Consider the following 17197-nt stretch of genomic DNA (forward strand, 5'->3'; position numbering starts at 1 on the left):
TTTATAATTGTTTGGCTTTACGTCTATAACTATTTTGATATACGGTGCTTTGAACTTAGTTATACTCACAAAGATTATTATCAAAGGATTTTAAATTGGTTTTACTAATTGATTTGTTAGAACTAAATATTTATCCTTGTTAAGCTCATTTTAATATGCACATGAGACTATATATTTTTATGAGACTATATGTATGTTTGAAGAAGTTTTATATTATTTTAAAGCATTGATTTTACTCGAATATGTATTTTTGAAGTATTGAAATTTGGTTGGTACTCACTTATTTTGGAATTGTGAAAAATGTTTGAAATGCCTTAAGATTGAGAAAATATGATTGAATATGATTTGGATAAGAAAGTATTATCTGATTTGATTTGATTCGATACCTTATATATTTGAAAGATCAAAGATTTGTTGTATTTGAAATTATATGTTTTGAATTAGTTTGGGAGGCTCGTATTAGAAAACCGTAGTTAACGGCGGTTATGACGTTAATCTAGATGCATCTGGCTCAGACCTCATCTAGCAGGGGCGTTGCTAGCCTAACGTGTAAGCCACACGTTGGATCTGTTATTCCGTACGGACACACTAGAGGAAAGGGCTATCCATAGAGGTAACTTGACCATCAAGTCTAATTCATTCTTAGGTTCTTCAACCATGATGTACTTCATGCATATATGATCTTCGACTTTAATTGTCAAATTCTTTTCGATGTCAACGATTTGTGCCAAATTTTTGGCACAACAAAATTCCCCTCGAAGTTTTGGAAGGCTTCGGTTTTCATGAAGAAGTATTAAAAACTTCAAAACCACCTCTAAACTCAATACAAAGTAGTAAAATTGATTTCCGTCTTCTATATCAATTTTCACAAGTGTATTTTTTATCTTTTACTGTTTGTCGACTACTTCTCCTTTCCTCTTTTGCAATACGCCTAAAACTCATAGTCATATTCATTTTGATGGGTGAGAAAGTCTAACAAATTTTCACCAGCCTTAGGATATATAAATCTTACTTTGAGCATGTTAGTGTCAAACTGAATTTCTTGATTCACCATCGCATTGACAACAAACTCCTCAAATTCAGCACAGTTCGAGGTCAACTTGCAAAGATTTTTACCAACCTTTGTATTTAGTATCTTGTAAGGAAATCTTAACTTGCTTTTAATAGGAAATGCCTTTTCTTCAACTAAGTTAAGAGATTGACACATAAAATGAGACTTGTCTTTTGCTTCGACTGCAAACACATCAGTTTCGACTTTCAACTCAAAATATATTACACAACTAATAAAAGCTACTATTTCTTCTTCAAAAAAGTTCTTAACTTCTTGCACTTTTTCTTTTTGTAACTTTTCGATCTGTCAAACATTGTCTACCAATTGAGCAAGGTCAATAAATTGTTGGTTAACTAGTTTTTTTCTAATTTTGATGTCAAGTCCATTAATTAATATCTTGACAATTTCAGGTTTTAGAATCAAATTATAGCACTTATTTCTCATAATTTTGAATCGAATAAGATAATCTTCCACCATCTCTGCCTTGAATTTTTTAATTGAGAACAAATCACAGAGAGTAACTTTTAGTTCTCCTATAAAATATTGATCATGAAAACTCTTCTCTAATTGTTTCCATGAATAGATTGACTTAGACTGTAAATTTGAAAATCAAGCAAAAGCATTCGCAGTCAAAGAAGAAAGAAAGTATCTCATTTTTAGTTGCTCATTGCTAGCTAAAACTTCGATTTTGACTGTGTAGCGAGTCACATGCTCGACAGTCGACTTACCACTTTCTCCTGAAAATTTAGTGAGTGATTTTAGGGCTTTGACTCTTCTAGGAAGTTCTGCTTGCAATACATGATCAGAAAATGAAGATATAGAATATGGTTGGTGAGTCAACTTTACGTTGAAACCTACCCTATTTAGCATATGCTCGACAGCTTGTGAAATATTCTGCTTATCAGCTTGTGCAATGTCCCATTGGGCAAACTGATTTTCTCGAGCACCATTCATTACATCATCAGGATTTTGACCCTTATTAATTATTACGGGTGATTGACGACCTTCCAAGTGAGGTTGATGACTTCCTAGTGGATTTGGTTCCTTATAGTTACCCTGAACTGCTCCAGTCAATTCATTCATCTGCCTCGTTACTTGTTCAAACTTAGCATTATTATTTCTATCAAAGGGTTTAAGACAATTGTCATCTATTGAGTCAATGTGTTAACTAAACTATAATGACTTTTAGTTCTCCTCTAAAATATTGATCACAAAGTGTAACTTTTAGTTCTCCTCTAAAATATTGATCATGAAAACTCTTTCTAATTGTTTCCATGAATAGATCGACTTAGGCTGTAAATTTGAAAATAAAGTGAAAGCATTCACAGTCAAAGAAGAAAGAAAGTATCTCATTTTTAGTTGCTCATTGATAGCTAGAACTTCGATTTTGACTATGTAGCGAGCCACATGCTCGACAGTTGACTTACCACTTTCTCCTAAAAATTTAATGAGTGATTTGGGGCTTTGACTCTTCTAGAAAGTTTTGCTTGCAATACATGATCAGAAAATAAACATATAGAATATGGTTGATGAGTCAACTTTACGTTGAAACCTACCCTATTTAGCATATGCTCGACAACTTGTGAAATATTCTGCTTATCAGCTTGTGCAATGTCACATTGGGCAAACTAATTTTCTCGAGCACCATTCATTACATCATCAGGATTTTGACCCTTATTAACTATTACGGGTGATTGACGACCTTCCAAGTGAGGTTGATGACTTCCTAGTAGATTTGGTGCCTTATAGTTACCCTGAACTGCTGCAGTCAATTCATTCATCTGCTTTGTTATTTATTCAAACTTAGCATTATTATTTTCTATCAAAGAATTTAAGACGATTGTCATCTATTGAGTCAATATTTAACTAAACTATAATGACTTTTAGTTCTCCTCTAAAATATTGATCACAGAGTGTAACTTTTAGTTCTCCTCTAAAATATTGATCATGAAAACTCTTCTCTAATTGTTTCCATGAATAGATCGACTTAGGCTGTAAATTTGAAAATAAAGTGAAAGCATTCACAGTCAAATAAGAAAGAAAGTATCTCATTTTTAGTTGCTCATTGATAGCTAGAACTTCGATTTTGACTGTGTAGCGAGCCACATGCTCGACAGTTGACTTACCACTTTCTCCTAAAAATTTAATGAGTGATTTGGGGCTTTGACTCTTCTAGGAAGTTTTGCTTGCAATACATAATCAGAAAATAAACATATAGAATATGGTTGGTGAGTCAACTTTACGTTGAAACCTACCCTATTTAGCATATGCTCGACAGCTTGTGAAATATTCTGCTTATCAGCTTGTGCAATGTCACATTGGGCAAACTAATTTTCTCGAGCACCATTCATTACATCATCAGGATTTTGACCCTTATTAACTATTACGGGTGATTGACGACCTTCCAACTGAGGTTGATGACTTCCTAGTAGATTTGGTGCCTTATAGTTACCCTGAACTGCTGCAGTCAATTCATTCATCTGCTTTGTTATTTATTCAAACTTAGCATTATTATTTTCTATCAAAGGATTTAAGGCGGTTGTCATGTATTGAGTCAATGTTTAACTAAACTATGATGACTTTCTGCTATTTGCTGTCTAGAACCTGCTAAAAAATCTACATTGTTAGGCAGAACTGTCCCTGACATTGGTAATTCCCTTGACCTTCTTGAGAACAATGGGTCTTTATGTATTTCAGTAGATTTTGAAGGTATAGCAGAGGCCACACAAGGCACCTCCATTTGTGTCAATGTTTGAATCAGCAAATCAATTTGAGTTGATGTTGTCCCTACATATAGTTGTGTCGACATTGACAAAATACCTTGTTGAGGTAGTTGTGATATCATGGGTCCCGATACCATTGGTCCCAAATAGGAAGGATTTGCCATCATGTATTGATATAAGTACGGATTGTATCCTTGTACAAAAGCTTGTGGATTTATTCCAACAATTGGGTTCGACAGAACATTTTTATATACCCCAGGAATAGGTAGATTAGCCAAAATTGACAAATATTGAGGTAACCCATACATAGTCCAAGTAGTCGGATTTACTTCGACTACACTAGGAGAAGCTACTGAAGTCACATTTGTGTTTTTCATATGCCTAGTCGACCTTCTAGCAAAAGTCATAGGCACTTATGTCGATTTAGTGACTTGTGATTGTGGAAATAGTACTATTTCTTCAAAATCGTGGTCTGACCCTTCTGTTGAAGAAGATGATTGAGATGACATAGAAATAGATGCGTTTGGACTGCTATAGGTTATAAATTTATCAATTCACAAACGCATACACAACAACCATTTTAGGCAACCAATCTTACTAAAATCCCTCCAGACGTGCCAAATTGTTTCGCTTGATTTTAGTAATTTTGACAGGACGTTGAATCAGGCTTGTATCAAGATCTCAGTTTGAGAAGCAGATACAACTCTTCTAGAAGAGTGAGCTCGACCCGAAAATTACTTAGTGCTTATGCCAAGAATGAAAGTACGAAATGCAAATAAATTAACATGTCGATTTGAAGTTGAACGCGAATGAAAATAATTGAAAATAAAGTACTTGAATAGAAAAGAGAGAATAAAGATAAAAAGGAATAAAATGAAATAAAAAAATAACTGAAAATAAATGGGTAAATATAAATAAACAATAAATAAATTGAAATTTAATATAAATGAAAAAGAATTCAACATACTTAAAAAGGAAAACAAAAAAAAATTGGCAATAAAAGAAAAAGTAAAGGAAGTAAAATAAAAATGTCGTCTCCAGACACTCACATGCACTTACACTTCATCATCTTCTATTGCATCGCTAAGATTGAGAATTTGTAAAGTTTGGTGTGTGATGTTGTGTTTTTGATTGAAGTCTCCCTTTTTTTCTGGACTTCTCCAATTTATAAACCATGAGGATATGCTTGCAGAATATTTTTCGCTACCCACGATCTAACTTTCTCCTATTTTTCAGGTCACGATACTGCCTTGACTATAAAGATTCTTGTCCTCCAAATTTGACATCTCACGTTCTCTCCTTCAATTTCTAGGTCATTACGTCTCCATGTTTCGGATAGTGCTTTTTTAAAAAAGCCACACGTGATTATCTTGTTTCGACTCTTATGGGTCATGGCTTCGACCTCCTCTTTGGCTTTCGTTTTTTATAATAAGTCAAGCATTTGTGTTAATATTCATAGGAATCACCTGTTATAATCCTTCGACCTTTATATCATGTGACAATCCCATATTACCTTTTTCTGACTCATAATGTTTCAATTTGACTTTTAACAAAGTCAGTGCAATCACCTAATCAATGATCATAGTTGAGCTTTTATAATATCAAAATTTTATGCTAACAAATTCATTATTGATAATGTTCTTTAATAAAAAAAATGATATTTTTTTCTATCAAAATAATTTTTCTCTAATATATTTATGGTATAATATTATATTTTTTTCATATATCAATCACTTTAGAGGTGCATAAGTAGCTATTTGTTATGAAAACTCCTATACTTTAATATTATTAAAAATCAAAATCAAAACCTTTAAAAAAATAAAAATGAAAAATAGTGTTTGTATTTTTTTTACACTTCTTTTATAGAGTATAAAAATAATTTTTCCCCCAATTCTCACCAGCACTTTTAATATTAAAAGATAATACGTATAACATTGGGTTAAAGTATAGCATAAAAGAATATATTATAAAATTATTAAAATAATTTTTTATGTTTTTTTAAAAAAATTATTATTATATTTTTAAAATATATTTTTAGAATATAAGATAATTAAATTCTTATTATAAATATTCGGATTTAGTTAATATGTGTTTTAAGAACACATGGTACATAATAAATTTATTATTAGTAAAAAATTTTAAATATTTTTATTTAATAAATGTAAAATAAATATATTTGAAACTTAAATTTAAATATTTTTAATAAAACTTTTTTAATTTATAAATTTAATATGTCATCTTAGAGTACAAAATAAATAAATTCTAAACATTTTCATGGTTTACCATTTTTATTTTCATGTGCCGAAAATAGTGCACAGTTCTTTCTCCGGATTTGACAAGTACAGAAGATTTACGATGCTAATCTTCGCCCTCGCTCATACTAGCGATGTAAAATTCAATGGAGAAATCAATTTCATCAACAATCCTTTCTCTTTCGAGAACAAACTTTGGTCACCTTCTAGCAAGTCAATGAGTCACTCATACATAGATGCTGTTTTAATGGGCCTTGTGCAGTCTAGCTATGAAACATAGATACTGAGTTATCGTGTCCATATGTCGGATGAATGTTGGATCGTCCGACACGCGTATTTGTTATGTCCAACTGTGTTTTAATAAAAAATAAAAATTTCGCCGAATACATTTGAAGACACTTAAATATCATCACTTATTAGCGTGTCTAATGTTATTCTTAACATGTAATTTTAAAATAAATTTAAAAATAGTATATATTATTATTTATTAAAATAAAAAATATTTTAAATATTTTATATAATTAAAATAAAATTTTAAAAATAATTAAAAAATTAATTTAAATTTTAATATCAATAAAATATCAAATATTATTATGATTTATCTAAAAAATACTTTACATTTATACATATACATATCCTTGTATCTTATAAAATTTTAAAATTCGGGTGTCCGAGTATGTTAGGTCATCACGTATCGAATCCGTGCATTGTAACAGTCTAGTATAGGATATAGGTTCGAATATATTATTGAGGTATTTTACAAGTTTTTTTTTTTTCTTTTGTTTACACCAGAATATCCATTAGGTCCGAAACCCAATAACCAATTCCTGGGTACTGCAGAGACAGAGCTTTGTGCCAACTTGCGTTAGTATTCGTATTCTACAAGTTTTTATTGGGCCAGAGTGGGTTCATCTTCTAAATGGGTCGCCTTCAGGTCCAGAAAAATAAAAAAGGGTCGGCTTCCAGAAAAATTAAATGGAGATGCAGGGTATCGATCCCCGTACCTCTCGCATGCTAAGCGAGCGCTCTACCATCTGAGCTACATCCCCACGTACACAAATCTGATGCATCTTTATGTTACTGAAGCTATGTACAGCGAGGTGGCAGATACATACAATCCATAAGGCGATCACCATGAGCTTATATGGCCGTTGCGATGTCTTGCCTTATTCATTAATCATTACCTGCTTCATGATTATCGAATTTCGGAACGGCTATTTAATTTAATTTTTTCAGAGGACATAATGAGTCATCATAATTATTGGGCTGGTTCCGTTAGAGATGGGCCCACTATCTGTAAACAAAAGTATCCGTTGACCAAAAATTAAAAAAAGAAGCTGGCAGTTTCACAGTATGGGGGATGATATAGTGGTGCTGCTGCAGTCACTTTATGAGATCATTTTAACACATGAATCATGATCTTCATTTGATGTTTAGGAAAATAAAGTTTCGCACCGACGTGAACGGAAAAGCAAGAAAGCTCAAAGTGCACCAACCTCGTATCTTTGGAGCTAGCTCAGGGAGACAACAAATATCGATGAACCATCAATAAAATAATAAGCTTACTAAAATGGTAATGTAATTGCAAGTTGTAGTTGAATTCGTTCTAGCTTAGTGCAAACATGTTGGTAATTGAAGCAAAGTATAGCTTAGTGCAAAAATTCATATATACTATCTCTTTGTTTTGGAGACATAAGATCTCACGAGAAATGGAAATAATATATATAAGTACTTTTTTTTAGAAAAGCAACATAATTTAGAATGTCAAAAAATCATATAAATGTATATATTTGATTGAAGTTTATCCCATTGATGCCATATTTGTGCTTATCTGTCTATTTTGAAAATCGGCAAGTAGTGACTAAAAAGACAATGATTTAAAATTTTATCCCTTTTATTTCTATTCTTAATGTGCCATGCTGTAAATGTTTCCTAGAAATTAATAAGATGGAATAGAAAGCAACATTTGGACAAGTTTTTTCACTCATTTTTGACATTTGATAGATTTAGTTTGGAGCTAAGACTATAAAAGAAAATTAAGATGTACCACAAAATGCAAATAAATAAAATGGAATGCTTTGGTATGAAACCGCATTACACAAACTAGTGTTAGTAAGTTGAGCAAAGTATGGCTTGTGCTTGCGTTTCGATTATCTTAATAAACAAAGGAGGGTCCCTATTTGGCGTAGATTTAAGGGCGGAGAACACATGGGACTTCACAGTGGGGTACAGGACATACCAAAAAAAGAAGTCACTTTCACAGAAAGGAACAAATGAATGACTTTTTCTTTTTAATTATGAAAAGTCTCACTTTATTGCAATTTAACCTGGAAAGCTAAATAACGATGATCTTCTTGACTACTTGTATGTATCATGTATGTAACTAAGACCGAGCAGCCAACAATGCCAAATGGCAATGCAATGTAACTAAGAACTAATAAATGTAAGAGCAAAACAAGACCGTATTTGTATTTCAAATAGAAGAATGCTAGAAGTCCATTACAATTTATTATTTTTTATCACTAAAAAACTAGAATAAAAAAATTGAATTTCTTATAGTCCTACCATTTCTCTTTCAGATATAAAGATAATAAGATACACTTTCCAACGACATCAAAGAGAGTGAGAGGAAGGAGTAGCATAATGGTTTAGGCTGAAGCACTGTGTTTCAGATCATACACCCAAGACAGAAACCACCACCCACCAACCACCAACCATTAACCACCACCCAACTTTGATTTTTTCAAACTACTTTCCCTCCCTCCACTCCATCAGCAAGCAATGGGAACCAGTACTTCAGTTTCAAAGAAGCTAATGATGTTGGTAACTGTCTTCTATTTGGGTTTTGAGGTGATCCATTGCAATGTGACCTATGATAGGAAGTCCCTTCTCATCAATGGCCGAAGGAGAATCCTCATATCTGGCTCCATTCACTACCCAAGAAGTACCCCCCAAGTATGTTCCTTCTAATGCCCCCATTCTCTTCATGCTACTTGCTTCTTTCAAATGTCACATTATATGTGTATGCTTAGATGTGGGAGGATCTAATCCGAAAGGCCAAGCACGGAGGCCTTGATGTTATAGACACTTATGTCTTCTGGAATGTCCATGAACCTTCCCCTGGCAAGGTACTACTACTTAAGTACTAACACTACTCCTTATCTTCCTTTTCACTTAAATTTATTCTTTTATGATATTGGATTGCAGTACAATTTTGAAGGAAGATATGATCTAGTAAACTTCATTAAGACAGTGCAGAAAGTGGGGCTTTATGTCAATCTTCGCATTGGTCCTTATGTATGCGCTGAGTGGAACTTTGGGTACTTCCACCTTCCATATCTCTTGGGATGTTTATATTGTCTTTGTTTGTTTTATATCCGTAAATTAACTTGTTTAGTTTCTTTAATGGAGTAGAGGATTACCTGTTTGGTTGAAGTATGTTCCTGGGATTAGCTTCAGAACGGATAATGGGCCGTTCAAGGTTGAACTTGAACTTCAATTCATCAAAATCTAAGTTAGCTAACTACCAGATAGATAACTGAATTGACATTTCCGATTTTACTTCAGGCAGCAATGCAAAGTTTCACCCAAAAAATTGTCCAGATGATGAAGAGTGAAAATTTGTTTCAATCTAAGGGTGGTCCAATCATTCTTTCTCAGGTATGAATATGCAGTTCCTTACAATGTAGTATATTATATAACTGAAAGTAATACCTTGAGTAAATCAATAATACTTAAAGTGAAGATCTAAAACTTTTATTGTCTTCTCCACTTATGTTGTTTATTGGAGATTGAGAACGAGTACGGTCCGGAGAGGAGGGCAATGGGAGCTGCTGGCCATGCATACATAAACTGGGCTGCAAAGATGGCTGTTGGATTGGGAACTGGTGTCCCTTGGGTCATGTGCAAGGAAACTGATGCCCCTGATCCTGTGGTGAGATTGCTTGATTCATTTGTTCTTCAGCTTTTCATGGAGGAATTATCCATCCAATTCTTCACTGCAGATAAATTCATGTAATGGCTTCTACTGTGATGATTTCTCTCCAAATAAACCATACAAGCCTACCCTCTGGACTGAGTCTTGGAGTGGCTGGTAGGCTATTCTATCTAAAAACTTTGAAGCTAGTGTAGAAACTTCTGATAATTTTGTTCCTTTTTTTCTTATTTCTTTTCCTTGTGATCATAAAAGGTTTACTGAATTTGGTGGTCCAATACATCAGCGACCGGTTGAGGATCTAGCATTTGCGGTTGCACGTTTCATACAAAAGGGTGGCTCATATGTTAATTATTACATGGTTGGTCACCTCTTTTGAGATTTTTTTTACTCCCAATTTGATACACACCGCTTCCTCCCCTAAAAACCTGAATGATAAATGACAGTACCATGGAGGAACTAACTTTGGACGTTCAGCTGGAGGCCCATTTATTACTACAAGCTATGACTATGATGCTCCAATTGATGAATTTGGTACGAAGTCACAAATATTATCATAAGAGTATTCCTTGATTTAATGCATCATAATTCTAAAATTAAATTATAGATGTAAATGTTCTTAAGAATAAAATTGACTGCTGTACTATTACTTTCCTTTAGTCTGTTATAACTTGTAACACCAAAGATAGTTTAATGATACATGTTATAACATTCATTATGTTTAGGTTTGACTAGACAACCAAAATATAATCATTTGAAGGATCTTCACAAAGCTATCAAACGATGTGAGCATGCTTTAGTTTCTTCGGATCCCACTGTTACTTCATTAGGAGAATATCAGCAGGTCAGTTTTTCTGATATTGAGCAAATTCACTCTTCTACTTATATTGTGTTTATATTAGACAAACTATCAGCAAAACCCACCACCATGTATCTGTGAATTTCCAGGCTCATGTGTTCTCTTCAGGGAATGGAGTATGTGCTGCTTTTCTAGCCAATTATCATGCACAATCTTCTGCAAAGGTGATGTTCAATAACAAGAACTATGACTTACCTCCTTGGTCCATAAGCATCCTCCCTGATTGCATAACCGATGTGTTCAACACTGCCAAAGTAAGATTAAGTGATCGAAAATTCGAAATGGTATTTAAGTATTTTTTTAGTTGTACCAAGAAGTTGATTGTATCATTTTGCCTTTCATGAAGGTGAGAGTTCATGATTCAAAGGTAGTAATGCTGCCTATCATTCACAAGTCATTATCATGGGAGACCTATGATGAAGATCTATCTTCTCTGGCTGAAAGTTCAAGGATGGCTTCTCCCGGACTCTTGGAACAGCTTAATGTTACTAGAGACACCAGTGATTACCTATGGTACATAACCAAGTAAGTAGCTTGAAATTAAATGTTTTTACATTTATTTGGAGGAGGGTTGGTTGAAATAAATGCTACAAAATCTGTTTGGTTTGCATGGTGCAGCATGGACATAAGTTCAACAGAATCATTTCTTAGAGGAGGGAATAAACCAAGCATTAGTGTGCAATCTGCAGGACATGCTGTCCATGTGTTTATAAATGGACAATTTTCAGGCATGCCATTAATCTTGCCACTTGGTAGTTCTCATGTTTGAGCTTTGCTGAATCAAGCTTCAACAATATGAACTAAATTGTGTTTGCAGGGTCGGCTTTTGGGACTAGGGAACAGAGAAGTTGCACATTTAATGGCCCCATCAACCTACGTGCTGGAACAAACAAAATAGCACTTCTCAGTGTAACTGTTGGATTACCGGTTAGTTCTTCTTTGCTTCTGAAACCATCTTGATGAACTTCACCAACTCCGTTGTAAGTTTTCAATTTGATTGGTTTCCTTTTGTTGTAAGAACGTTGGCCGGCATTATGAGACATGGGAGACAGGGATCACTGGTCCAGTTTTGCTCCATGGTCTTGATCATGGACAGCAAGATCTGTCATGGAATGGATGGTCATACCAGGTCATAAAAAATGTTGTGCATGTTTGGCTTTTTTATATATATACTCACACACTTCAAATGCTAATTACTGTTTGTTTGTTTTCACTAGATTGGACTAAAAGGAGAAGCTATGAATTTGGTCTCTCCTGATGGGGTCTCATCTATTGATTGGTTCCAAGAGTCTCTAGCTACTCAAAAACAATCTCAATTGAAATGGCACAAGGTAAACAAGAGTTTCTTTTAATGACTTGGGAGTTTGTACTTTAACATGATAAATGAACACTTCAGGCTTATTTCGATGCACCGGATGGAAATGAACCATTGGCTTTGGACATGGGAAGCATGGGAAAGGGTCAAGTATGGATTAATGGAGAAAGCATAGGAAGATATTGGATGACTTATGCAAATGGTGGATGCAATTCTTGCAGCTATCCTGGGCCATTCCGCCCCGCTGTCAAGTGCCAACTTGGCTGCGGACAACCCACCCAACGATGGTACCACTTTTCTTCTTTACACAATTTTCAAGAAAATGCCACTTTCAGAGCCATTGATAAAGTATTCTGGCTTAAGGGGTGTGGAAGTTTGTGTATTACTTTAGTTGCAATGTGTGAGATCCAATGTTGCTATATTTAAGTACAATAAGATCACATGTTTAAGTTTGACCAATTAATTATGTTTGGAATTTGGCAGGTACCACGTGCCTAGGTCCTGGCTAAAGGCAACAAAGAACTTGATAGTGGTGTTTGAAGAATTAGGCGGAAATCCATGGAAAATATCGCTGGCAAAGAGAACTGTACATACTCATCATGCTGCAGCTAGTGAAGACCCCAATTCAAATAACTGAAGAAACTGTCTCCAAGGGTTTAGTTGATGAATAAATTACCTTTAAGTCAACTTCACTTGGTAAGTGGTGAGATGTGTCAAGCTAGCCATCTCTCCCTTTGTTGATGCAAAATATGTTATGTGGCCAAATTTATATATTTCAATATTTGTCATATAACTTGTATTTTTGTGTGAAGATGATAATTCATTCATTTTCAATGTAGTAGCCATTCATTCAATCACTTTCAAGTAATATCCAAAGTGACTCGTGACGTGAGAAAGTGACCACAGTACACGCGATCCTCGTTGTTACCCCCATGTGTTGTGAACTATAGAGAGATATTTCACCAATCATGATTGAATGAATGCTCTTGAAGCTTCCACTTGTTGGTACCGTACCGCCATCTTGTATCCCATATTTGTGCTTGTTTCATAATATTGAAGTTATCCGCAAATTCCATGTGTTATTAGATAATGAGTCATATTTGTCCTAGACACATAACAATCTTACAATCACGTGGTTTATTCCATAGGAATAGGAGGTAAGATTGATCAGCGCAACTGTAAAATCAATATTATATTCCAATCTATTCTTAATTCTTAATATATAAAAATAGATACATAAGTATGCACCACATTACTTTTGAGACTTTTCTTTCTTTCTACTAATGTCATGTCTGTAATATTGCTTACTTGGCACAACTTTAGAATCAACCACTCAATTCTTACCAAATCAACTACTATTTCCAAATCAGCAAAAAAATAAAATATACAAATAAAAAACTAAAAAAATAGAATCCAATAAATTTGTAACCTCCAAATACATTGAATTCATATTTTTATATTTATTATATTTTACCGTTATAAACAATACAATAAATTTATAACCGCAACAATTAATTTATAAATTAAAAATTTAAAAAATGAAAATTATATTTTATTATTATAATTATGTTTATTATAATCATTTTAATTTTTGCCAATGTGTTATACCTCAAATAGTATAGTCTCCCATATTGGTCGCGAGTTCGAATTTCTGTATATTTGGTAAAAAAAAATAATCATTTTAATTTTTACTTATTATTAAAAACAAATTCTATTTTATTTTACCAATATAAATTTTAAAAAGAATATTTGAAAACTAAAAAAAACAAATTTATTAAAAAAGTATCAAAACCAAACCAAAAAATATATGATATTAGACATACATTTTCATATTAGATACATTTATAGTATATAAAATACATCATGCATGCATGTTTACCTCAAAACACTAATTAACTATTTTCTTTTTTTTTTACTAAAAATGTTTAACTTTTAGCTTTTGTTGCGTATATTTGTACATATAAAATACATTATGCATAGATACAAATCTAAATATATAATTATTACAATAATTATGTTGACCACAACTCTCTAAGTTTAGGCCATTGACTACGTCAATTGCATTGCCAACTTTAGAATAATTATTATTTGGCACAACTTTAGAATCAACCACGCAATTCTTACCAAATCAACTATTATTTTTAAATCAGCAAAAAAATAAAATATACAAATAAAAAACTAAAATAGAATCCAATAAATTTGTAACCTCCAAATACATTGAATTCATATTCCTATATTTATTATGTCTTATCGTTATAAACAATACAATAAATTTATAACCGTAACAATTAATTTATTGATTTTTATAAATAGCTCACTAAAGGTAATAAATATCCATATTACAAATGTTATAATAATATTATTAATCATAATAAATTTTACGTTATAAGTATTTAAATTCTATACCATTTAAACTACATATATAAGTCTCTTATCATTATTCCTTTACATAACATCAAATTTAGCACAAAAAATTTATTTTTGAACTGCACATCTCAAACTTACTCAATAGAGCATCATTCTCTCAGAGCAGAACGATTAGATCTAATGGCCATGCAATGAAAATCTGATGATCAGGTATGACAAAAAAAAACACAACATACATCATACATTCATACTTACTCAAATACCATATACCTAATGATAACATAAATTGAATATTGGAATAGGAAAAGGTCTTTACAATTTTAGCAACTATAAACGAAATTTATGACAAATTAGGATGGAACTGTGTTAAATATAAAAAGTGTCAGAAGAAAGCATATATAAAAAAAGAAACAACTACATTTGTGGCACATGTAATCAAACACCACAATATCCAACAATAAGGTAACTCAATATACTTTTCATAATCTCATCTATCAAATTATTAGTTGTTAACCTAATACTTATTTTAGGTTCAGAATTCAATTAAAGGTTTTAGATCAAAGTGTTACAACAACTTTTGTACTATTTGATGGCAACGCAAAAAACTTATTGGGTACAACTGCTTTAAATCTAATGACATTTCAGAAAAATAATGACATTGAAGCACCACCCCATCAAGAGATTAAGGAGAAAAAAACCATATAAATTCAAGACACATCTTCGGAAGAAGAACATACATACAAAGATGGAACCAATTAATACAATAAAAAGTGCATCAAACTCATCAACAATTCATAAAGAACATGTCTTCACAAGAACCTAGCTACGACAAAAAGAAGAAAGCACAAACTCTAACAACCAACAAAAGAAAGGAGGACGAGCGCATGACTAAGTCCCTCAACTAAAATAAATGCAAAAATCAAACCACTAAATAAAAATGTTACTTTATACAACTCTAACATTTAAATCTTTTGTACTACAAATTATTTAAAATAAAACACCTTTTAAATTTAACTTCAATTTACACATATTTAATTTATTTCAACAAAACATAACAATTTTTAATATTTATTATATATTACTATTAATTTACCGTCCCGCGCATCGCGCGAGTCTCATTCTAGTTGTTATAATTGTTAAGCGGAGCACCGAAAAGACATAATTACCAACATGGATTAAGCAGAAATACACAAAATGAAAAAAAAAGGTACTACATTTAACACAATTCTAAAATATTAAATTTGTAAGTCTTTCGTATTATTTACCCTTTATTTCTTCGTATCTTGTTTATTTGACTGCGTTTGTTTAAAAAATAGAACACTAAAACAAAGATATAGAAACACAAAATTATATTTGATTGATAAAATATAAACAAAAATATTATATTCAAAGATATTAAATTAATATATTGTATTCATCTTGATAAGAAAGATAATAAGACGCTAACAAAAAACATAATTTATTTTTTATTTTTTCTTTTATTATTTTTATTAATTTTTTATAATTATACTTTTTATTAATATATTTTTTTCTAAATTTTTTTAATAAAAAAATAAAAATAAATTAAACTTTTATAATTTATTTTAATTTATTACTAAATAAAATATAAAAACATTAATTTTTGTACTTTTATTCTTTTATGTCTTATTTTTATTGTGTTGTTTTGTCCCGTTCTCAAAACCAAACGCAATTTTTGTGACTATTTTCTCCGCCCCCTCTTGTTACTCGAAAATAATCAATTTTTACAGAAACAACCACCTTTTGTACGATAGTACAAGGGATAGAGTAGGCTCAAGTCCTCTAAGAATAAAATTAGTAGGTAGTAGATGGGATAAATTCAGAATAGAAGGGGGTCAACTGTTTTGATAAATGATATAATGCTCATTTAATTTCAACAACAGAGGGGTTACAACTTAATCACAAGTAGGATAATGCAACGGTGCATGTACTACTACTAAGTCCCGAGCTGACTTAAAATACAGGTAATTAAAGTGCAATGTATGTGGGTAGAAATTGAGCATCCAAAACTAGTACTAGAATTATTCATCACTTATATTTCAGATAAGATGGCGATGACGAAGTCATGTATGGAAAGATGGTTCAAGCAGCAGCAGCAACATGCTTGGTGATAGTGGATTGAAGTTCGTCCTTCTTAGCGCCAACGACCTTGTCTACTAATTTACCTTGTTTGATGAAGAGGAAGGTTGGCATTGCCTCAATTCCCCACTCCTCAGCCACAGTCTTCAATTCATCCACATCCACCTTCAGGAACGCCACATTTGTGAACTTCTTAGCAAACTCCGCCACAATTGGGGCAATGAAGCGGCACGGCCCACACCAAGAAGCTGTGAAATCCACTACAACCTGCCCAAAATGTACCATAACATTATTAGAAATAAATAACCAATTATATATGGATACATGAACAAGGGAACAATAATTACGAACCAGTTTGTTGGAGTCTTCTGCCTTCTTGAGCTGATCCTTCCACTCATCCACGCTGTGGCAACCGATCACTACTCCTTCCTCCGCCATTTTTCCTCTTCTTCTCACAACAATTGGATTCTCTTCTCTTCTCTTCTCTTTTCTTTTCTTTTCTTTTCTTTTCTTTTCTGTCGATAAGATGATTCCGGCACAAGCTGTGTGCCTTCTATATATATATATATATATATTCGAAAATTCAACACGTTCCACAC

General features: G+C 32.5%; 2 protein-coding genes and 1 non-coding gene across 5 annotated transcripts; 1 reads left to right on the forward strand and 2 right to left on the reverse strand.

Annotated features, from left to right (window-relative positions):
- Positions 1-7002: 7002 nt before the first annotated feature.
- TRNAA-AGC (transfer RNA alanine (anticodon AGC)) lies at positions 7003-7075 on the reverse strand. Its single transcript has one exon. It is a non-coding gene; the product is annotated as a tRNA-Ala (tRNA).
- Positions 7076-8635: 1560 nt separating this feature from the next.
- Positions 8636-13389, forward strand: LOC112705593 (beta-galactosidase 5). Of its 3 annotated transcripts, none has more exons than XR_011864428.1 (19): positions 8636-8981; positions 9059-9154; positions 9234-9346; positions 9441-9507; positions 9594-9686; positions 9817-9960; positions 10031-10119; positions 10216-10321; positions 10407-10494; positions 10686-10804; positions 10909-11073; positions 11166-11344; positions 11438-11547; positions 11637-11746; positions 11838-11948; positions 12037-12150; positions 12216-12421; positions 12618-12830; positions 12977-13204. XR_011864428.1 is itself a non-coding variant. In XM_025756462.3 (18 exons), the coding sequence occupies exons 1-18, from the start codon at positions 8808-8810 to the stop codon at positions 12769-12771; spliced, it is 2238 nt and encodes a 745-aa protein (XP_025612247.1). In that variant the 5' UTR covers positions 8639-8807; the 3' UTR covers positions 12772-13389. The 3 variants fall into 3 exon arrangements, 1 of the variants encoding a protein (XP_025612247.1); XR_011864427.1 differs by having other exon boundaries at positions 8639-8981; positions 12974-13389; XM_025756462.3 differs by having other exon boundaries at positions 8639-8981; positions 12618-13389.
- A 2972-nt stretch (positions 13390-16361) lies between these two features.
- Positions 16362-17126, reverse strand: LOC112705597 (thioredoxin H-type). Its single transcript, XM_025756467.2, has 2 exons — positions 16950-17126; positions 16362-16865 (listed from the first exon to the last, which is right to left on the reverse strand). Exons 1-2 carry the CDS (start codon positions 17034-17036, stop codon positions 16602-16604), a joined length of 351 nt encoding a protein of 116 aa, XP_025612252.1. The 5' UTR covers positions 17037-17126; the 3' UTR covers positions 16362-16601.
- Between the last annotated feature and the right edge of the window lie 71 nt (positions 17127-17197).

Source organism: Arachis hypogaea, chromosome 8 (genome assembly GCF_003086295.3).
Source record: "Arachis hypogaea cultivar Tifrunner chromosome 8, arahy.Tifrunner.gnm2.J5K5, whole genome shotgun sequence".
NCBI lineage: Eukaryota > Viridiplantae > Streptophyta > Magnoliopsida > Fabales > Fabaceae > Arachis > Arachis hypogaea.